Raw genomic sequence first — 23,013 nt, 5'->3', positions numbered from 1 at the left:
GCTCGCATTGAGAATGATGACGTCAGGAGAATCAGCTGATGGAACCGATGAAGTAAAAAGAAAAGTTCACCAGAATAAGCGCAAATATTGCGCTAGACGAATAAACATATATTGTAAAGAATTGTTAATCATTAAAGTAATTTGTAAAATAATACGTTTTTGAACACATGTTTTTTTATCGAGAAATGTGTTCACATGTGTTCATAACAGAACAATACAAAATAAAAAAAATATATATATATTAACATACCTTCACATCCAGTATCAACGGTATCCACGAGATACGATAATAACATAATCCAAATGAACACGTTTCATCAAATAGCTTCACTCGATTGGGTTGAACAAAATGTGCATTGATTTAATTCCTGCGTGATGATATTTGGAATAAACAATGATTGAATTACAAAAAAAGAACATGTACTAATATAATAATATAATAATTATAATTATATGTACTTAAGAAAACCTTCTTGATTTAAAAAGTAAATGAAAATTTCCAAAAATGTACATTCACGTTGCAAAAAGCTTCGCCAATAATCCAAGCCAGTGGTGCACACTATTACTTTTTAGTTGATTTCGCTCGATCTCTGTTGAGATCTGAACACCCGATTCTGAATGTTGGTTTTTTCCTGGGCCGACCGAACGCCACACTGAAAACCGGATTTGAGGGTTTTTTTTCTTGGTGATAACGGAAAATATTAACACACCTTGTAGTGATTATAGTACATCTTTCTATCAAATAACCAAGTATGACCAGGGACTGGATATGAAGAAAGTGTATACAAAATGTAACGAAATCCAACTGATTAGCATCGGTTCTTCACGCCCGTTTGATTGCTGCGTACACTTTTGGGCCAACCTAATAGTAGCATCGCGCAACAGAACCGTGCGGACCTTTAGGACGCGCTGTTGTTTCATATTGTTTATATTCGTATTGCGTTCGTTGCCGGCGACGGTCGACCGTGGACTCTGGCTGACTTACTTTCTCCCTTTTGCTGTTGCTCTCCGCTCTCCGTTACCTGCGCCAGCAGTGAGTGTTTGTGTGTATACCCGAGAGGCCGACCGTCTGCTCTGCTCTCCGCCGCAAAACCGTCTAGTGTGCCAGAGCGTGTACTATAAAGGCAGAGGCAGGAAGATATTCGTCATTCTTATCCGAGTGCGTGCGTGTGTAGTGCAGCTTAGTTTCGCGTTTGTTGCAGCCCGAACCACATCGCTCAGCAAATAATTTGACCATTAGTCGTTCCGAACATACAGAGGTGAGTGAGTGGTAGTATTTAAATGTACTAAATAAACCCTGAAAAACGCAACACATCCACGAAGCACATGAACAGTATCAGCGTATCTTTAGCACCCGGTGCGCACGCTTACTACCACTTGCCTTCGCTGTCTGTGTGTGCGTGTGTCTGCAACCGTGCGTGCGTATTTCGTGATACCGCGTGAATGTCCCATGCGTACGGCATAGAAACAGTGAGAGGGAGAGATAGAATAAGAGAGAGAGAGGGAGACAGAGAACAGTAAAGTTACCCTTTCCTGCGCGTGCTCTTGTGCAATCTTGTAGCAGCCAACCTGTCACTTTTTTCGCGAATCGAAGGAAGCGAACAGAAAACGAAGAAACAAAAATATTCTTCCTCACGCGCGACCATTCCCCCCATTTCCCTGCCGGCCTACCTTCTTCTAACGGAAAGTGACAGTGTGTACCGCGTGGACGGGAAAAAGGAGGTCCCTCCAAGGGGGCGAGAACAGGGTTCTGTAGGAAAGCAAACGTGATTTTAGGCAGTGTAAAGCACCTGCAGCGGAAGGCAAAAGTGCGTAAGGTCAAGCAAGGTGTGAAAATAGGGCAAAGGGAAGGCGAAGGCCCTTTTTGCTAGTAAAGGTCGTTTGCAGTGCTTTGTGGAAGGAACTAGGCGTGTGTGTGTCATACGGAACGACACACACACACACAGTGGCGTCTTTGTTACCCATTCTTAATCGGTAAACTCCCCGCAAAGATGGCCCTCGTGCCCTTACGCAATGTCCTTCAGCGGGCACACTTCCGACCAGGACTTCAAGGTCTTTTCGCAGCTCTTTCTTTTCCACTGCCTACTTGCCTGTGTGTGAGTGTTTGTGCGCGAAGTGCGTTTTTGACCTACAAAGATAAACCGTTCTTCCGACTCTCTTTCTCTCCCGCGTTCCCGTGTGTGTGTGTGTGTGCTGTATTTTTGGGCTGGCGATGTAAATCTTGCCGGTGACTGTAGAACTGCCATTAAAGGGAAGGCAAGGCAGTGGGGTGGACAAGGGGGAAAGCATTGCATCGATCGTGTTGCAACTTATCAGCTGTTCAAACTGACAGCATGCCTGCCCGCCTGCCTGCCTGCCTTGCCGTCTCGTGTTCCGCTCTTTCCCCTTCACTGTCTGTGCCGGTCTTTGTTGTTCATTCATCTCGCTCTGGCCGGTTTGCGATCATTATGCTTGGTGGGCACGGATCGGTCAGTACGTCAATGCTGTGCGCAACGCAATTAAAATTATCAAAAGAACGATCCCCTACCACCACTGTTTCCGTTGGCTTGTTTCACTTCATCCAAATTCCCTGAGTATATTTATGTTCGTTTCTCGCGGGATTCTAAAACAAAAAATCTTCACCGTTGCTATGGTTATTTAGCTTCAGCGTGCTTCCGTGCTTCACTAGGCAGAACTACCCCTTACTTCTCTACTCAAGGCACGACTTGAAGTGAAACAAAAAAAAAACAAACACTGTAGCAAAAAAAAACATCCCGAGGAAGATAAAATAGCTTCTCTTGTGCATTCAATACCATCACCACCACCACTAGCAGAAGCAGCAGCGGGTTGACCGGCAGCGAAACGCAGTGCAGAGACAAAACGATGGATGGAAATTTCCACTGCCGCATACCCGTACACACACACACACACTCGCACGCAAGCATAAACGCATTACACACCCTCGGGCTGAACTCTAGCGTGCGTGGTGAAGGGGGTGTTTCGAGTTTTTGCTGTATAACGCCGGTTTGTGCAGATGGAACCGTTTTCTGCAGCCAAGTTTGAAACCAGTGCCGTTTTTTTAGATACATTTCGTAGTTCGCTTTTTCGTACATTCCTAAGGTGTTAAAAGTTTTAGATTTGGGATTCAGATTTGAAACCATTGCTAAAAGGTGTGTATTTTATTAGGTTTATTGTATAAAGTTTCTTTTTATGACCCTTTCCTAAATCTATCATGTTAGAATTTGGATACGTTTTTTTGATTACTATTAATTAGTTTTACTAATTTGCTTTTACTAAATTACTATTGTAATTTCACTTATTACAATAATTACTTTCTCATAGTATGATTAATGAAAACTTATTTTACTTATGTTTATTTATCTTCACATGCTGTTGGTCTTAGCTATCAACAAGTTATTTAGTGAATACTGGAAAAAGCTGTTGATTTACAATTGTAATTCTATTTCATAGTATTATTTCTTATATTAATTTATGAAAGCTATACAATTTTGCCCGTTTTTCTGCATAAACGAGTAGTTTAGTCCTAACTTTCAAAACGTTATTTAATTCGATAATCAAAAAATGTTGATCAACAAACAGAAATTGAATCTAATTTCTGTAAACTTAATAGTTTATGGACTGATCAATGATCAATGTATAATATAATTAATCAAACTATAATTCAAAACAGTATAAGAGCTCCAGAATGTCTGTAAAATTAATAAGAATCGGTAGTAAGATGTAAATAATCTTTTCATTTGTTTTTAAATATTTTAATCTTTTAATTAATATAATTTGACACGTTATTATCTTTTCTTTAATATATTGAATAACCCATTTTATGCACAAAAAAAAGATCCAGCTAATGAGGGTTAAATAAGGTAAAAGTATTTCTTAACCTCATACAATCATTGAGACTGAAATCAAATAAAATTTCATTATCTAAGATATTATTTCTCATACTGAAGACTTTCGTATCCAGATTTGAAACTATTTCATTTGAATTACTGTGTAGGCTGTTTGTATCGTAAAGAAAATTGAAGATTTACAGTCAATGAAGATACTAAAAAGAGAATAATTTACATCACAAAAAAACCATTGCACAAACTTTGAAAATCGCTTCACAGCATTTTTTAATTGTAAACCAAGTGTGGCTTTATTTATAGCCTCGTATCTCTTCATCTATCACATTCTTTCCTTTTTCTTCTTGTGCCTTACAAATTGCCTCGTTAATTGAAATATGAACATGTGCCGTTGGATGTTGGACTGTTTATTAAAATTAATAAACGCAATGTAAACATTCAATTGAGTGTGCCGCTACCCTTGGGCAGGCCCAATTGGAGACTGAATCTTGAATCTTTAAGCTAGTTCCACTACTAACCGGTTGTAACGGGTGCGGAAAAAACTGCCTCCCTTGGCAAAAGTTTCGTTTAGGAAGGCTTTAATACGCGTTTTAATTGATTTTTGTTCCTTCGGTCCGTATACTAAACCTTCCCACAGTAGCGGACGGCCGTGCGAGATTAGACATTGATAATGACATTGTGGCCAGATGAGAACGTATCGCGTCATGATCGTCATGATCTTCATGACGAGCACGTTGGAACGAGACTCTTTGTCAGCGCTCCGGTATTGACACGGGCCGGCAAAGGGGGAGGAAAAAGAACCAAACACGTTTCATTACGATTCTACAACTCACTTCCCAATCTCCTTCCATCATCGGTCGTTGATACGCCAGCGTTAGCACACTTCGTAACGGAAGGCAAAGCACTGGCTGATGTTTTATTTTTTTCGTTTCACCATTCTGCCAGCTTGCATAACACAGCGAAAACCTCGCGTTCTAAGCTCACCCCCGGGGGCACTCCATGGCTCAGTTAGTAATGCGGTGTTTGGGGCTTTAGTTTGTGGCGGCTTTTTTTTGTTGTTGTCTCACTTCTTCTACGATCCATCTAAAACACGCGCCTTTTGTGTGATGCAATGGAGACACGCGCGTTTTGAAGGCTTTGGAGGCGCGACAGCAATTTGTTGGGAGGCTTTAGGATTTTGGCACGCTTGAGGAATTGAATTAGAGGTAGGCACTGTTTTTTGCATCGCGTTATCGACCGAAATCGCGAACGTTCCGAATGGTTTATGGGCATGCGAATGAGGCACAAAAAATATCTCAAAAACCAGTTCTTTAGCGAAGCTTGGCGCCAACATTGGGGTTCGTTTGCTGAATATGATGAATAGAAATGTGCTGAATTGGATGCAGCGAATGCCAGGAATTAATTTGGCGTAATTTAAATGGTAGCGTCCATCAAATTAAATAGAGTGTAGTATCAGTGAATATTTATGATTACTAATTTATTGAGCATTCCAATAGATTGGATTTAAGATGTTCCGTATTTGTTGGATCTATTACATGTACATGTTATCCGTTGCATAAACATTAACTGTTTCTATTGGCTACAACCTTTTTGTAGAAATCAAAATACCAGATCTTTGCTGTAATTTTTTTTAAATAAATCTTTTCTATTTCGTTGAAAGTCGTATTGATTAACCTGTTAAATCCATTGAAACAGAATATGGGTAAAAACCATGACCGTTGTCAATTTTCGTGACTGATTCCAATGTGTATACTAGTAAAGTTGGGAAAAATCGGAGACAACTCCAATCCTACTCGAAAAATGTCTTATGCATGTGTAGGTTATGCCAGTATTATTCGTAGTCGAACGGAATCGTCTGAAGTCGTAGTAAGAGTCGTCTGGAGTCAGTATCGACCGAACTTCGGATGATTACAACCTACGCCGGATGATTCTGACTCGGGACAACTACGACTCCGGACGACTTCGACTCTTTTCGAACTGCCATCCTTGGCGGAACTGATGGTTCCGTTTTTGGAGTCAGAATCGAATTAACAATGGCCGGAGAGCGCTCTAGAGAGATCAGCACAAGTGTACTTCCTCAAAGCATCAGTTTTTTCTTCTTCTATTTGTCATAATGCCTACGCGAACATTCCGGTCTATACAGGCTTTCGAGACTTATTCAGTACCATGCATTATTTTTGGTTGATCGGACATGAAAATCGTCCAATGTAATAGTGGAATAACGCTTCTTTCCTTTAAATACTGACCGATGCTTGTAAAGAGATAACAAAATGATTACATCGATAAGGATCGAAGAATACTGATTTCTCATTGCCTGAAAAAGATATCTATTTTGTATATCCATACAAAGGTACAGTGTTGCCCTAACTAGCTCAACGTTAATTTAAAGTATATTAGTATGTTTAGCCGAGCTTCCTGGAGAAATACTTCAAAGAGTGGCAGCCTGGAGGCATAGTGAATATCTTTATCGACTTCTCTGACAGGTCTAGATTAAATCAATGTTCATCCATGACGTCCTTCAAAGGTAGAGCTGATCATCCTACCACCAATTAGGTTTACCAATTAGGACTACCAATCATCATCGAGCAAAAGATCAATGATAAAAGCAATGAAACAGAACACAACAGTAATTGTGCTTTACAGGAAGAAGACACCTGGCCCAATCGCTTCCTATCTATTGGAGTTGAAGTTGCGATACGAATTATAATGCTTTGATTCTTTTTTTTGCAGTATTTAAACGTTAATGATAAAAAATAGATACTAACACAAGACGAATAGGGGCTGTCTCGTGGTACAGTTGGCAGCTCGAACGACATTCCCGTCGGGGGTTCAAACCCCGAATGGATCATTTCCCCTTAGCAAACACCGCTATTCGGCTGCATGGTAATGAACAAGTCGGGCAAGAATGAAGAATATCGATCGTCGGATCATACTTAATCATCATCTCCATGATGCGTGCGTCATTGCAGTTCATTGAGTATGTCTTGTTAATCCATCAATTCCATTGAATTGATCAAAAAATATTTCTTTCGTTACTCATCGAAGGTGAAAGGGAATGAACAACGCCATAACAGTATAACGGTGCCCGCACCGGTGTTATAAAATGACACCGAGAAGTGATGATGCTACCTGCGACCCTTTTTTATCAATTCCTGGTTTGCACGTGGTCCCCTGATAAAGACACAAGAGCCTCACACGCCCCAAGCGATCACGCTGCGGTCGGCCAGTCCAGAGGAAATCGAACTGTCTTATCGTTTTACTCTATCGGTCGGCCTTCTAATTTGCGTGCCTCGGTTTTTGCTGTCTAATTCAGTTCCGTTATTTCTTTTTTGCTCACTTTCGACCTCGTCCATCTGCTTATCTGCTGTGTGTGGCAGTACGTACCGGTCAAGTGTGGTCGTACAAGGGCAATTTTTTTCCTTTTAATGTTGCAGTCGAGGACGATCCCTCTCAAAAAAAGAAAGAAAAACAATACGCTCTTCCACACACGCTTTTGCTATTTATTGCACCCGCTTCCTCGGAAATGGGGCTTGGGGATGAAATAAAGGAACGGGGTATTGATAATAAAAGTATGCCCGCAATCAATCCCTTGCCAGACATTCCTGTGACCGGCGGGCAACGGGGCAAAAAATTCGCAACCACAGCCAGCCAGCCCCCACACATCAGCCATCCTGGAGGACGATTTATGGCAATGACCGGGCGGGCCGGGTACTGTGAAAATATTGCGTAGTAGTAGCAGCTAATCGCGATGATATAAGCGGCGCAGATAGTGAGGAGATAAATTGGCGCAATAATTTACTCGCCTGTGTGTGCAGCTCGTGGTAATGTTTATTTCTTTTCGGGGTTTTTTGTTTTGTTGCTGCTTCCCTGTAAAACATGTGATTAGATTTGAAATAGCGCTCCGCGGCATGAGTCGGATGAATCGGGTACCGTTTTGTGGCGGAGAGTATCAATCGAGCCGACGTTACATTGTGCAAGTACAACGGCTGTATTTGTGTTTTATTAGAACGATTAATTAGTTTATTATGAAGTTGATGCGTTGTGCCCTTACAGGGACCTTGAATTAAATATCAATTAAGTAAAACACATCCATGGGAACGTTTTAGCGTGTGTTTCCATCACAAGGGTTGTTTAAAAGCGGAACTCGGTTGACAATTGTGATTATGATTAATCTAATTTTAATGAAGCTCGTTAATGTATGGGGTTAATGATTGATTTGAAATGGAGTGTACAGTGATTCAATACGTTTCCACGATAAAAAAAGATCATACTTTGTTCGAGAAATTTGCAACTTAAGAAAGAAATGAACCTCTTTCTGCAATCAATCGATTGTCTCCTACATCATAATCGTCTAGACTAGCTGTAGCAGGAGGAGGATAAATAGCGAACGTAACCATCGATGATGACTCTTCCCTTCGGTCCATAAAGTACCAACCACGTACCACTTGCGTCACCAAGATAAGCTTATCGCCGCCGTCTCGCGTTTGTGTGTGGGGTTTTGCGTTTATGACACTGCTTTCCCCCGTCGTGCTTCGCATATCTTGGCAAATTAAACTGCACTCGGGCATCAATATTGCTGACCTTTGAAATGCCTCCCAGCAATCGTGGGCAATCGTGGTGCGTTTAAATTGCGTGGCCTAATGCCGATAGCGTGCCACTAATCCTCATACAATCCTCTAGCAGTTATTCTAACGTATCGTGAAGGCTTCTAAAAAGCCATCACACTTTGGAATGATCGTGCGAAACGCAATGGGTTTTGCAACACCGTTGATGTACTGGTTGGACAGGTAACCTACTTGCACACATAGGGAAATTAGTTTGCAGCCCTTACTGCTTATTAGGTTGCGGAGGTCTAGTGCATAGAGCATGTTTGCTCCTTGGAAAACCTTTATTTCGCTCCCTCCGGGAGATGCATGATGCATAGCATTTTACTATTTAATAGTGCTAAGGAAATGCATTCCCGAATTAGCATAATATTTCACTTTCGGCGAAGGAGCACTGGAACCTTATTATACAAATGGAAAGCAAGAACACGCAACTGCTCCGGAGTTTTTCGCTGTCCGGAAACGAAACTTGATATAGGCGGATTTCTTGTGGAACTGCTCCTTCCAGGTGGTACAGCTAGCCTAGCGACGGACGAATTTTGTGATGAATTGTTAAGCATGACGTTTTATGCAACGTACCGGCAAAGCTGGTATCGTGTGGTGACCGTTAATTGGATGAACGCCTTGTCCAGATGGAAGTGAGCGAGACGGGAATTTCTAACGTTCTGGATTTTCGAGGAAAATGCACAACTAAAAGAATGGTTCCAAAGGTTAACCTGAAATTCCAAGTTGTCGGAAATGCAGCTTTTCTTACATCATTGTTGTTAGCTGACACTAGAAAGCTGTTGTTATGGGTTTAATTGCAATTGATGCTATTTAATCACCAACACCAAACCATTTTGCTTACCAGCACTAGCAATCACAATAAACACTCGGTTTCGCGGCTTGATTACTACTCGTTCACCAGTCTTGCTGGAATAGATTGACCGTTTAAAGAAATGCGCACAAAATTGCATCCACACCAATTGATCGATATGCAACACGCTGCTCAATTTAGATACATTTTGCATCCCCATTGTGCGGACAACCCCTTAATACCCCACAATTGAAGGCGCCGTGCCTTCGTCCATTCATTAACTGCAGGCCCAATCTTCTGGAAACGGTCCGCGTGTCCAATTGGACGCATTCTCTGTGGTTACCTATTAAACGAAATGCGCATTACTTTCGCGCACTTTTGAAGGATGGACCGTGGAACGTGCCCCCTTTGCGTGTGCGTCAAGATTTGTTATGGCTAGAAATAGAATGCATTTGATAGTGGGACAGCGAAAAAAAATGATAGTCATGGCGGACAAATCAGTTCCCGCGGGAAGGAAAATAAAAGTGACCGACCATGCGCGACCAACCGACGCCCGTGCGCAAGAAGTGTAACGTTCGGTCGACGCGAAAGCGATTGATACGAGCGGCTCTTGCGTTTGGTGGCAATCGGCCCAGACCAGGGCACATTTACCCCGGTCCATCCCGGGCTGGAACTGGACCAAACCGGTGCAAACCGAAATGGTGGGACGTGTGCGTGTGAGACAGAGGGAGGGAGAGCGCGTGGTGGCGACATGCGCCCTGTTGTGATGAGATACTGCGGTTGATAGCTAGAAGTTTTCGGGTGGACACTGCATGGCCATTGGGTGAATTTATTTAAATTGATATGTGTACACGGGAGGGTCTGAGACCTATATCTGACGATCTCTCACTTTATCTCTCACACGGTGTCGGGAAGTGGACGTAGACGTTGAATCTTAGTTTGTAGGGCAAGTTCTAAGGAGAAACACTTTAATCTTTCGTGCAAGATCAGAAGATGAGAATACTTTGTAACGAAGAGATGGTGTATTCTACATACTGTAGAATTTGGGTTTTAAATCCCTCGTATAGACGCAGGATCACAGGTATTCAAGCTCATTAGGGGCTTGGTCATGCCAAGGTTGGGTACACTTATCTTACTATCGTAAAATACAGATTCTTTACGTTTAGGTTTCTTAATAATATGTACAGTCCATTATTGTAAAGATTTTACGGGACATGACGGGATTTCTTTGTATTTTTGAAAAATTCCATTTTTTGGCACAAATCATTACTGATCCGATATTAGAGCCTGTACTTATCTAGCTAAGTCCAAACACATGGGAGCAGGATCCTCGTAGATTCTGAACGAATTGCTTTTCGCTCATTTATAGGGAAATTGATTTAGTTGATTTCGTTGTTCATCCAGTGTAATAGTAAAATATTGCTTCGTTATTACATTGCAATGCCATTTTCAAAACCTGATTTCTGAAAATCAATATTGTCTCACCATTATTTACACTTTGAATATTAGAATCCAACCATCTCACTTTGAATTATATCACATACAAATTGTGTATTTATCGTTCCGGCGATTGTTTTCAAATACTACTTTTCCATCGGTCTTTGCACTTCAGCTGTTTGAACAATCGTTGCGTAATCCTTACAATCGTTTCGCCCATAAAAAACGTCCACAAATAGTTTCCTGTGAACGAAAACTATATTACCGAATGCCGCAGATGGTTGCAATTTGTTAAAACCTTGACGCTTATCGACCTGCGGCGGGCTTGCAAATGTCGGCAATTCACTAGCATACAATCTTTGTTTGCACTACTCTCAGCACACAAGAGAGAGAGAGAGAGAGAGAGAGAGAGAGTGAGTGAAAAAAGACACAAGGGTGTGGAGTGCACATTACATGACGATAGTGTAAGCTCCACCCGAACGGATATTGCACGATAAAAAGTGCATTCCCACCAAGTACGCCCGTCAACCACGTACCACTTTGCAAGCCAATTGATGGATAGACAGCGCGTGACAACGTGGCATTCTAATGTATGGTGATAAAAGATTACAATTGACGCTTGATTGGTTATTTGCTGACCTTCCAGGGCACGTATGGGTTGTTACTGGTCTGTATGTAATTGTTCTCAAAGTTCTTCCAACATCTGGCAGGTTGTTTGTGGAAAGGATTACTACGAGACCTGTGATAGCGTATGCATTACAAAGCTAATATGAGATTGTGATGTAAAGCACGTAATAAACCACAAGGAAAGGTAAATGTTTGCTGTGTGCTTTTGGGAGGAGTCGCTTTACCCGTGGAATTGAGTTATCTTGAAATTGCTGAAGCTTGGAAACAATCCTTCCACAATAAAAAAAGACCCATCCATCTTCGGATGTGCAATGAGAGCAGTTGGGAGCTGTTTCTAACCCAGTTCGATTGCTCTTTTCTATCATCGAACTGGCAAACAATCAACCAATATTACATTCCAAGGTTTTAATGTGTGTGTCATCTGGCTAATTCTGGGTGACACTTTCATTGACAATTTGGACAGTTGCTTGATCGTCGCCTGGCCCCTGGATCTGGGATGTAATCGGGACTGATAATTCCGTTTTCCAGATTCAGGAACGGCGGGCAAGGGTTTGGCGCACGTTTGAGACTGTTGACTCAGCCTCATTTGGCTGAATAATTGCATTGGAGAGGAGGTGGTGGTGGTGGTGGTGGTCACAGAGGTTACCGGGGAGGGACATCGCTTTACGAGAGATGATAAGAACCCAGCGCCGGTGTACGACACAGGGGAATGGGTTGATGGGAGCGATGGGAATGGAAGGAACGATTCAATGAATCTTTCATACCGCGCGACACTAAGGAACGCCCGCCGTATCGTCCATCCAGTTGTTGTCTGAGCGTGGTACGATGTGGAGTGAAAGTGCGATGCCCATGTGGACTGGCTGACGAAGCGTTATGGTTTACAACGCCGTCAGCAGTAAAGTCAGACTGCATCGGCATCCGTCCAGGGAAAGTGTCTTGTGTTGTGAGTAGAATGAAGAACAAAACGTTATACCTTGTATGTGTGTGTGCTTAAGTTGTGAGAAAATACTATAAATCTTCGTCAGAACTACAGTAAACGTAGGTTAGTTGCCTACACACCAGCAGGCCAGTGGTTCTTATCATTCCCTGCGGGTATCTTAAATCGGGATGATCCGATAAGACAAGCTCATTTACCACGAAAACCAACCCACAGCATGTCGCGCCACCCGTATATTGCGAGTGGGAATTTCGGACACCTTTTGGTGTAATCGTGTGCTATCTTATCCCTTTATTTATCATTTTGGGGATGGCTGTGTGTTTGTGTCCGATTTTTCTCGAAATGAAACACTAAGAAAAGGATTAATGAGATTATGTTGATTCGTTTCACCTGTAAGGGAGAGTAGCGTTTCGTGATAAGGCACCATGGTGGTAGTGACCGCACGTTCCCAATGGGAGGGAAATGGGGCTCTCTTTTGCTACTATATCCATAGCAGCTTTTGCGATGGAATTATTTCTCTTTGCTAACGGTTGCTACAGAGTCTTGTTAGCTGTTAGGGTAGGTCTCTCGCGTAAGTATTAATGTTTGGAGCTTTCGAAATCACAATTTTCGTGTACTTAACGCAAGAACAAACGATGCTCCTACAAAGTTATTCACAATACTCCAAAAACAAAACCACACAAAGGCCGAAATCCAACTCTCTGTCGAACTTCAAAAGATTGAACAAGTCTGAATTTCCACCCTGACCTTCCCCACGTATCTAAGATACATTAGAGTTCGGAGAAGTGATACAATTGAGCCTAGAAAAGGAGGTTCATTTTGACAAGAAGAAGAATAATAAGATTCTAAAATATTGTCCAAAACGTTTCAGAAGTGTCTTCTTCTATTTGGCGTAAGTCCTACGCGGACATGCCGGCCTATACAGGCTTTCGAGACTTAATTCATTACCACGCAGCCGGATAGCCAATCCTTTATACGGGAAGATGGTCAATTCTAGGTTTGAACCCATGATGGGCATGTTATTGAGTCGTTCGAGTTGACGACTGTACCACGAAACCGCCCCAAAAGTGTGTTTTATTCGATTGTTAAACTCTTCTCGGTCTTAACAATAACCAAAAGCGAGGGTTCTTGACCACTTACTTAAGGGAATGATTAGACGCTAACATCTTTATTGGAAAAGATATCGATAACTTTAAATGCTTTGACTTTGTATTAGCATTTTCATTTTTTTTACTTATAAAACATTAAGAAGACTTAAATGTATTACAGGTCTGATGTAGCTTTACAACGGTCATTGTTTTCTGCATCATTTTTTTTTTCATTTTAACAGCATTATTCAACGCTTGCGAGATGTTTTCCAACAATACGCCTGTCACAATTATATGACAGCTGTTGAAAAACATGGATCGAGTGTTGTATAATGATGAAATTGTGTTGAATAATGATGATAACATTAGAAACTGACCAGGGCATCAGTTTGATTTGCATTTTATTGTGGAGCTTGAGATGACTGGTGTCAGTCTATAAATAAACAGCTTTATTGAACATTATTTGCTTCATTGAGTTGTTCACTGTCTGTTTATTATTTCAGTAAATCATCCTACCAATACATAGTTTGTTTAATTCTGCATTACAATTCCTTAATACAGCATAAGAAACCACTCCCAGTAAACCCATCCAATATAGTTCACACCACCCAAGTGGCCCAATTTTTACCAGCTTTGCACGCACCGGTCGAATGGTGTCTCGTCCGGTTGACGCCAGTTTGCCAGAATGGTCCATTTGATTTCCCCTCCCCCTCTTCTCACCGTCCCCATTCTTCCCGTCCATCTTTCCTCCACGGATGTCCGCGGTACGGCTTTCGGTCTTCGACCTATTCTGCTGAAAAACATTCACCATGTCCTTGGATTGGGTGGCGCATCATCGTCATCAGCAAAGACGTCACTGCGCCGGCGATGACACAACCATACGAGACCGGCCGGAACCCAATCTTAGTAAAGGGCGGTACATAGGGCGTTGTTTGAAGGGTTTTTTTGTTACATTCGGTAATAATATTTTGGAAATAATCACAATTAACAATCTGTACGGATTTGTGGAATTAGTAGCAAGTGTGCTGGTTGGCAAGTTGCCACTTTGTTTTCGGGCAGCAGAGTCTAGTGACGTCTATGGCGAGATTTATGTAACGTGTTGAAATGTTGTTTTTCCACTGCAAAATCGGGCAAATTGGAATGCCGCTGTGAATGAGCTGGATTTAAGGGGGAAAACGATTTTTGTTTTCAATTTTCGTTCAGTTCACAACATCTCTTTGAAGTCGTCCTCCCTTCAGGTTCAAGGATAAGGTGAAGGCCGTTCGCTCCCCCCGTCAAAGTGACAACGTCGTTTAATTTACATTCCTCCTTCCTTGAATATGAGATGCCAATTGCTTTACTGCCTGTGTAATATATCATTCCAACATTCCCGCTCCATCTTCCGACGCCTTTCCTGCTGAAGGTTACTAAAGAACTCACTTCATTTCTCGCGTGTGTGTGTTTGTGTGGACGCAAATTTTGTTTTTCCCGGTGGACTTCATTAAAGCACCATCTAATCCGTATGCTTGTTTCTATATTTATACTTTCAGATACTGCCAAACCGAGGCGTCCCGCCGCGTGCACAACAAACAAGGTGTTCCGTTCCTCCGATTTCCCTAGCCCGTTCATTCACGTGCAGACCAAAGCGTGTGTGCTTGTGTGTATTGTTTGTGTCCGGTTTGGCAAAAAGAAGTGCGCAAAGCAAATTTGAGTGAGAGTGTTTTTTCCCTGTGTGCGAGGGAAAGATCGCAAGTAGATCGCACCAAGACAACGTAGTGCAAAGAAAGGGAACAGCAGCTCGAGTGAAGTGAACTCGCCCATCACCCTGACATTCGCGGGCTAACGTGCAAAGAGACAACCGAAGCTTCTGTTTGCAAAATGTGGTCCGGCTTTGCAGCTTGCGTAGCAGAAGCCTGACACGACACGACACGCCGTGTGTAGCTTCTTCCCACCCTACGCAAAAGGGGGAGTTACCAGCACCGCGTTGAAAGGAGCAAAGCGGAGTACGACCAATCGTACCCGTAGTTGTGTGTGTGTGTGTGTCCGTACCACCCCATAGAGAGCCACCGAATTGTCCGGCTTGATGAAAACGCACCCGGCGGCACGGGAAGCAACGAGCAACGCTAGACGCCGCGGCCAGTTACACGCACTGCTAGCAACACTTATGCATTGTGATCGGGAATACGCGTCCGCCACCGAATCCGCCACCCACTGTCTGCGCTATCTGCCCAAGGACCCGCGGCTCAGATCGACGGGAAGACCGCAGGACCCCCGGACGCCCGGAATAACGACCATTCGCCGCACCGACATCGCCTTCGCCACCATCGCCACCACCACCACCGCCGCCGCCGCCAGCAGTAGCAGCAGGTTAAATAAGAGAAGCAATAATTGTAGTAGTAGTAGCAGTAGTAGTGGTAGTAGAGACAGTAAATTGAGCCGGAATACCCACACCAGCGTGAAGCTGCTTCGTGCTCGTGCTATTTGTGCCAGCGCCAAAAAGAATATCCGTAGTAACATCCGTTCTATCGGCGACGACGCCAGTACGCGGCCAGTTTCGTTTGCGTCTATCGTACCGAAGTGGGAAGAGGAGGAGAAGAAGAAGCAGGCAGGTGTTAGTAGCAGTGGCACCTTGACCCGCCTTTCGGGACAGCTGTTCGTTCGCGTCGTTTAGTAGTGGTCGAGCACGGTGATCGACACCTTTCCCCCGTTTGTACAACACTGCCACTAGAGCGCGTACGGAAAAGCATTTAAATTAAGTGTGTCTTAGAGTGTCCGTGTGTGTGTGTGCGTGTGTGCTGAATGAACGATTTCGTCTGGCCACACAGAAGCAAACCGCAACCACTTGGGACCGTGCGTCGAAGCCAGCTCGAATACGATGGTGCTCGAAATACGCGTTACCGATCCGTCGGAAAAGTCGATCACGCCGGAGCGGGTGAAACCGTTCACGGAGGAGCAGGAGGATCGGCGTAACAACAATCGCCACTCGCCCGGCCGCATCGGGCGCGATGAGCTCGAAGCGATCAAGACCAACCTGCTCAACACGAACGAGGTAACGTTCAGCACCGTGCTCGATACGGACCTCGGGCCGCCCGGTTCACCGCCGGGACGTGGGGGCAATTATGGCAAAAACCTGAGCATGGCACAGCTGAAGGTCCCGGGCGTCGGTGGTGAGCCCGCTGGCGATGGTGGAGGCAATGGTGGTGATGGCACGCGCCGCATTCGACTGATTTCCGAGCTGTCGGAGGCGGACTCGATCCTGTCCTCGTACCACGAGGGCGGGTACAAGAAGAAACCGCCGAAAATCCCGGACGGCGGGTACGGTTGGGTGATCGTGTTTTCCTCCTTCATGATCTCGCTCATCATGGACGGCGTGTCGTTCTCGTTCGGGCTGATCTACACCGAGCTGCTCGACTACTTCGGCGAGTCCAAGTCGAAGACGGCCTGGATCGGGTCGCTCTTCATCGCGGTACCGCTCCTGTCGGGGCCGATCATGTCGAACCTGGTCGATCGGTACGGCTGCCGCAAGATGACCATGCTCGGTGGGTTCATCGGGGGGATGGGCTTCGTGCTCGCCTCCATCTGCCAGTCGGTCGAGCAGCTGTACTTTACGTTCGGCATCCTGTCCGGGGTGGGGCTCGGCTTCGGCTACGTGACGGTGGTCGTGTGCGTGGCCTTCTGGTTCGACAAGCGGCGCACCTTCGCGACCGGCATCGGGGCGTCCGGCACGGGCATCGGTACGTTCGTGTATGCCCCGCTGACCCAGTGGTTGATTAACAACTTTGGCTGGCGCGGAACGACGCTCATACTGGCCGGCACGCTGTTTAACATGGTGGCGATGGGTGCGCTGATGCGTGACCCCGAGTGGATGATCGAGGAAAGCCGGCTGGAGAGCAGGGCGCAGAGCATCCAGACGTTTTCGAACTCGAGCGTATACCTGGACGAGATCAAGAAGCTGATCGAGACGGGCATCCCGAAGGAGCACGTGCTGGACACGCTCGTGACGAACGTGAACACCGAGGCGAACCAGGCGATACCGCCCGAGGACCCGGCGATGACGAAGAAGTACTCGAGCGAGGTCGCACTGCCGACGTTCTTCAGCGAGCAGGAACAGCACGGTGCCGGCGGTGGTGGTCCACGTGCTGGAGGAGGTAATTTGCACGCCAGCCATCGATCTCTGCGCCATAACGTGCTCACGAAGGAGACGTTCAAGCGTAGCGGCCGGTTGGCCCAAGCGAAGGCACGGCTCGCCAGCACGGAAACGCTCAACTCGTACGAGAAGCTGTCCGACGAAGAGGAGCACGAGCACCACCCGGATGGCGTTAGTCTTAGGATTCACGCGTCACTCAAGACGCTCAGCGTGGCCTCGCTGGAGGACGGCTATCTGAGCGAGAAGCGGGCGCAGGAGCTGCACGTAAAGGCGGGCGGCAGCACGTGGTCGTTGGATGAGGTCGCACTGGCCGGCTCGCTGGTCGTACCGTCACCGCACGGTGATGCGGCAAGCGGTGGTGGCGTCGGTGGTGGTGGTGCTAGTATTGGTGACGGTAGCCGGACGGAGAAATGTCGCAGCTTCCGGGGCAACTCGCTCGATGTGGTGTACGAAAATGAAATCTTCAACCCGAACGTCGACACGAACGTGACGCTCGTGGTGCCGAAGCAAACCAAATGGTTGCACCAGCGGGCGGTGGCGCCACGGGGCGGCGGTCTGAAGAAGCAAACCTCGCTCGGCCGGCAGCATTCGATGCGGTACTCGAACTTTTACAAGGACATGCGGCTGCACCGGAACTCGATCCACTATCGCGGTGCGCTGCTCAACACGCACCGGTACCGGTTGAAGGCATCCTCCTGTCCGAACATCTATCGCAACTCGATGACAACGATCGCCAAGGAGCAAGATGAGGTAAGTTTGCGCGCTCGTTAATAGTCGTTGCGTTGTATTGTTTTTTTAGCGCCACGTTGACATTGAAGTGGTTCGGCGGCAGGTCAAAAGAGTAATTAGCACGTTCGTTATAATGAAGAATCAGACAAAGGAAACGGTTGATCGAGTCTTGCTCTAGAGCAGATAAAATGACAACTGATCGTGCGTAAAGTTGTCCGTTTGCGGATGCTGATGTATTCAAAAGCAATTCAATCGTTAATTGCGCAAACACGTGCTTCGCGTGCAAAGCAACCATGCGTCTCCATTAGTAAGCAAGGCCGCGTGGCTATGTTATATGTTTTAAATTGTCGAAGAAGGCATTGATTACTTGTTCAAATTGCACGTTAAATCCTTTTAATTTTGTCTTCCATGAGAACCAAAAACTTTAACACTATCACTGGCAACCAAACATCATATGCCAGGCAACCGGGCTACCCGGTTAGTGACTTTGGAGGCTTATAACTTTTGAATGCGTAATCCAATATTGATGCAATATTCTGAAGAAAATTAAATAAACTAATGCAGTTTTATAACTGGGCATAGATTGGTTCAATTCGCTACCGTTTTTAAGTTATTGCTTTTGAAAGTTGAAAGGATTTTTTTTAATTACAAAACGTAAAAAAATTTTTTTCAGCACTTTACAAAATTTTCACATCAAAATGGCTCAATTAGTTTTGAGAACTGTATATTACACGTCTTACATAGATTTTTCAGATTTTTTCTACCAGTAATTAAAAAGATAAAGGAGTTTTCATTTGGATAAAAACCGTTACATTATGACCCTTGCTGATAGAAAGACACGAACATCCAATTAAATTCAGACGCATTGTTTAAATTCAGTCTCTTTACAATGTTTAATCAACATAACTAACCAATAGAGACCATTTTATTAAGTTTTTGCATTTGTACCAATTGCGCATTTTATAAAATTATGATGACAGGTGTATTGTAACGGTTTCCTTTATCTTTTTATAGCTCATAGAAAAAAGCCGGTCTCGTAGTACAGTCGTCAACTCGTACGACTTAACAACATGCCCGTCATGGGTTCAATCCCCAAATAGACCGCGCCGCCATACGTAGGACTGACTATCCTGCTATGGGGGGGAATCAATTAGTCACTGAAAGCCAAAGCCCACAAGTGGGTACAGGCAGGCCTTGACCGACATCGGTTGTTGAGCCAACGAAGAAGAAGAAGAAGAAAAAATCTGAAAACATATGTTAGGCGTTCAATGTACAATTCTCAAAGCTATTATATCCATTTTGATATGAAAATTTTGTAAAGTGATAGAAAAAGTTTTTACGTTTTGTATTTTTAGTCCTTGTATAAAAGTCCTGGCAACTTTCAAAAGCTATAACATAAAAATGGTAGCGAATTGAACCAATCTATGCACAGTTATAGAAGTTGCATAAGTTTATTTGATTTTCTTCAGAATGTTGCCTTGATATTGGATTACGTATTCAAAAGTTATAAGCCTCCAAAGTCGCTGGCTACCTGTGTAACCCGGTTGCCTGAAATAGGGATATTGCAAAAAATTTAATTCTAAAAAATAGGTTAATTATTATCAAAAAAATCTACGAAAAATTCGAGAACAAGATGGCTGTGGTTTACACACATATTCCAAATTTCAAGTCAACCGATTTTCTAGAATCCGAGAAATGAGCAATCAAAATCGATTTGGCTACTCGGGTAGCCGGTTGCCTGTAATAGGGTTAAAAGAGTCTAAAACAAAAGACATGAAAACAAAACTGAAAAACGACCGATTGTGTGTACTTGCTTTTTTACAAATAAAAGTCCTGTAAAAAATTTTTTCTTCAATTTCCTACTTTTTTCAAGAAGTAGGGACATAAGAAATGTCTAGTTTTTTTACTCCATTTGGCTTAGAAATACTTCGGCATGAACACATTTTACTAATTTTAATTTTACTCTGAGATGTACGTGGAAATAATCGACACCCAATCTGCAATTCAAATCAGTAACTGATAACAACCTATAACAGACCTAAAACCAAAACCAAACCCATACCGGTCCTGAACCTGATACAAAACCTATAAAGGTCTTGAAACTGATCACGAATCCATACCGCTCGTGGAACCGATATTGAATCCCACCCGGCCCTGGAACTAATACTGAACCTTTAGCTTCCCTCGAACAACTTCCGATTTGATTCCAACCTTGGTACTGTACCTGGAACTAATCGGTCCTGGAACAGATTCCAAAGCCCAATCCGGTACTGGACCTGATCTCGATTTTATTCCAATCCCGGAACTATACCTGTACCTGTTCCGGATCCGGTACAAAACGTGAACCTCTTTTGATATTGGAACCGATGCAGTTCCTCTTCTGACCCAGTAACTGATTCCGCAAAAAATGTTTTCTCTATGCTTGTTCAATTTTTCAAACTTTCAATATTTTTTTTGTCCTATTCTTTCATCTTTGTTAAGCCATGGTACGGTAGTTTCATCGACACGCTGAAATCGATTTTCGACTTTTCGCTCTTTTTCGAGTTCCGCTTCGGCATGCTGTCCATCTCGACGTTGCTGCTGTTCGTATGGTAAGTGGAAATTCGACGCCTTCATGTAGTCTTCAAAAGGCGTCAAAAGCATTTTTTTTAACGATTTTTTTCTCATTTAAGGTACATCATTCCGTATTTCTACATCCCCGAGTACGTGCTGAACTACAAGTACAGCGAGCAGGATGGTGCGAACCTAATTTCGCTGATCGGCATCACCAACACGATCGGCATGGTCGGGCTCGGCTGGCTCGGCGATCAGCCCTGGGTGGATGTTGGGAAAACGTACGGCGTCTGTTTGGCATGTAAGTCGATCGCGATTTCGCGATCAGTGCTTCCCTCCCACAAGAAGCAACTCAAAATAACCTTATTCTGTGTCTGCATGTTTCAGTTTGCGGTGCATCTATCTTCGTCATGCCGTGGCTCATCTGGAGCTACCCGGCCATGGTGGTCCTGTGCATCATCTTCGGCTTCACCTTCGCCAGCACGTTCTCCTTCACGCCGATCATAATGGTGCGGCTGGTCAGCTTGGACGATTTTACCGTCGCCTACGGTTTGGTGCTGTTGGTGCAGGGCATTGGCAGCTTGATCGGACCTCCGATTGCCGGCTTCCTGTACGACGTTACGAACCGGTGGGACGATTCGTTCTATGCGGCCGGCTTCTTCATCTTCCTGTCCGGCGTGTGCGCGTGGCTGATCGGTTCGCTGGAACAGACGGCCGACAACGAGGAGGAGCAGGACGATGGCGAGAAGGAGAGTGAAGCCCTTAGCTCAACGGTCACGGCCTAAGGCCGGTTGCTAGGAAGACAGAGGGGGGCTGTGCGTAACTGTGGTGCCTTTTGTACTTATATTCAACGAGCCGGTGTGTGTGTCTGTCGGTGTTTTGTTTGTTTGTTGGAGGTTCTAAGCGATAGCAATGATAGCTTTTCCTTTCATATCACGTGTGTTCACAGCAAGCCTTACCGGTTAGGAATTTCTAATACAACCTCACAAGGGGGAAACAATAATTTCCCCGTACCTACCAACTCCTCAAAACTCAAACGCGAAGGACATCACCTACCTCAGAGCATACAGTTTTGCAACGCAAACGATGTGTTTGAAGTATTCGTAGTCAAAAAAGGTTGAGTGTTTACTCGTTTTCTTTGTGTTCGGCTTTTGACGTCATTAGAGAAAAGTTTCCATATCTAGCTTAGAAAAATGGAAGTAAGAAACAGCTACAACAAGCGCTTTCCGTAGTTCAAACGAACGTCAATCGAAGATGCTGCCTTATCGAACGGTGAAATGATGCCCTGAAATGAGGGAAGAGAACAAAAGAGCGTGGAAAGAGGTGAATGAATCGTGATAGGAGGATTAGTCTGGTAGAAAACGGAACAGGGGAATCAAAGGAGAAGGAAACTTAAGACACTATTCCCCCCTTGGGTCGTGCTGTAATGTGTTATCGATAAGACAAATATGCAATCTGGTAGGAAGAAAGAATTGGACGAGATCGAATGTTATTAGGTCATGCTTTCGCGCTTTTACGCGCCAACCCAATGCTGCACCTGCAATGCGCAATGGTTTAAACGTGTAGTTAGAACGATTCGTTGCATCCCACTCTAAGTAGGAGAACGTGATCTTGGAGGAGCTTTTCTTCGGCGGTTAGAACATTTGAACAAAAAAACTATCCCACTTTTTCCCCCCTTCACCAGGGACCACACCATCATCATCAGGCTACCAGTAGTAGAAGGATACCTTTTCGAAAAAGGGATGTAAGCGAACATATATTTAACTGCACTGAGTGTGTGTGCGTAGTGTACTTTTGCGTAGTGTTTAGGCAAATCCGCCAATTAAGGTTTTATTAGTTACGTATTAGTTACGAACACACTTAAAGGAAAGCAAACACAGGGCTCTTTGTGATTACAAAAGTACTTTGCAGGGACAGCAGGTTCTTTTTTATCATTTCTTTCACTCCCTTCATCATCCCCCACTCTCTCTCTCTCTACGTATATAAACGCGTATAGGAATTTAGGAAACTTAGGAAACAGTTTAGGAAACATGTTAGTAAAATCTTCCGTGCCCCGGAGCGTGATAGTGTAGTGTTAGGGAGGGGATAGTAGAGTGTGGTAGGATCGTTTTTAGTTTTTAGCATCCGTACTTACGTGTAAGATGTACTTTTTTTTAAATTTTTTGCTAGTTAGAATAAAAATTCCCCAATCCCCCAATCACTTTTTCATCTGTTAGTTTTTTTTTCATTGTTTTTTGCTCACGGATTAGCTTTCCACTGTTTCCGAAAAGAGAG

The 23,013-nt window shown here is 44.2% G+C and overlaps 1 protein-coding gene across 4 annotated transcripts; it reads left to right on the top strand.

Moving 5' to 3' along the window:
- Positions 1-930: 930 nt before the first annotated feature.
- On the top strand, positions 931-22,939 carry LOC1276095 (uncharacterized). Of its 4 annotated transcripts, none has more exons than XM_061643134.1 (5): positions 931-1,259; positions 14,861-18,207; positions 20,668-20,777; positions 20,859-21,040; positions 21,127-22,939. In XM_061643134.1, the coding sequence occupies exons 2-5, from the start codon at positions 16,186-16,188 to the stop codon at positions 21,522-21,524; spliced, it is 2,712 nt and encodes a 903-aa protein (XP_061499118.1). In that variant the 5' UTR covers positions 931-1,259; positions 14,861-16,185; the 3' UTR covers positions 21,525-22,939. The 4 variants fall into 4 exon arrangements, with proteins under 4 accessions (XP_061499118.1, XP_061499121.1, XP_061499120.1 ...); XM_061643137.1 differs by lacking the exon at positions 931-1,259 and adding an exon at positions 2,834-3,149; XM_061643136.1 differs by lacking the exon at positions 931-1,259 and adding an exon at positions 12,104-12,249.
- Positions 22,940-23,013: the final 74 nt, after the last annotated feature.

Source organism: Anopheles gambiae, chromosome 2 (genome assembly GCF_943734735.2).
Source record: "Anopheles gambiae chromosome 2, idAnoGambNW_F1_1, whole genome shotgun sequence".
Lineage (NCBI taxonomy): Eukaryota > Metazoa > Arthropoda > Insecta > Diptera > Culicidae > Anopheles > Anopheles gambiae.
This window is presented reverse-complemented; position numbering and strand designations above follow the sequence as displayed.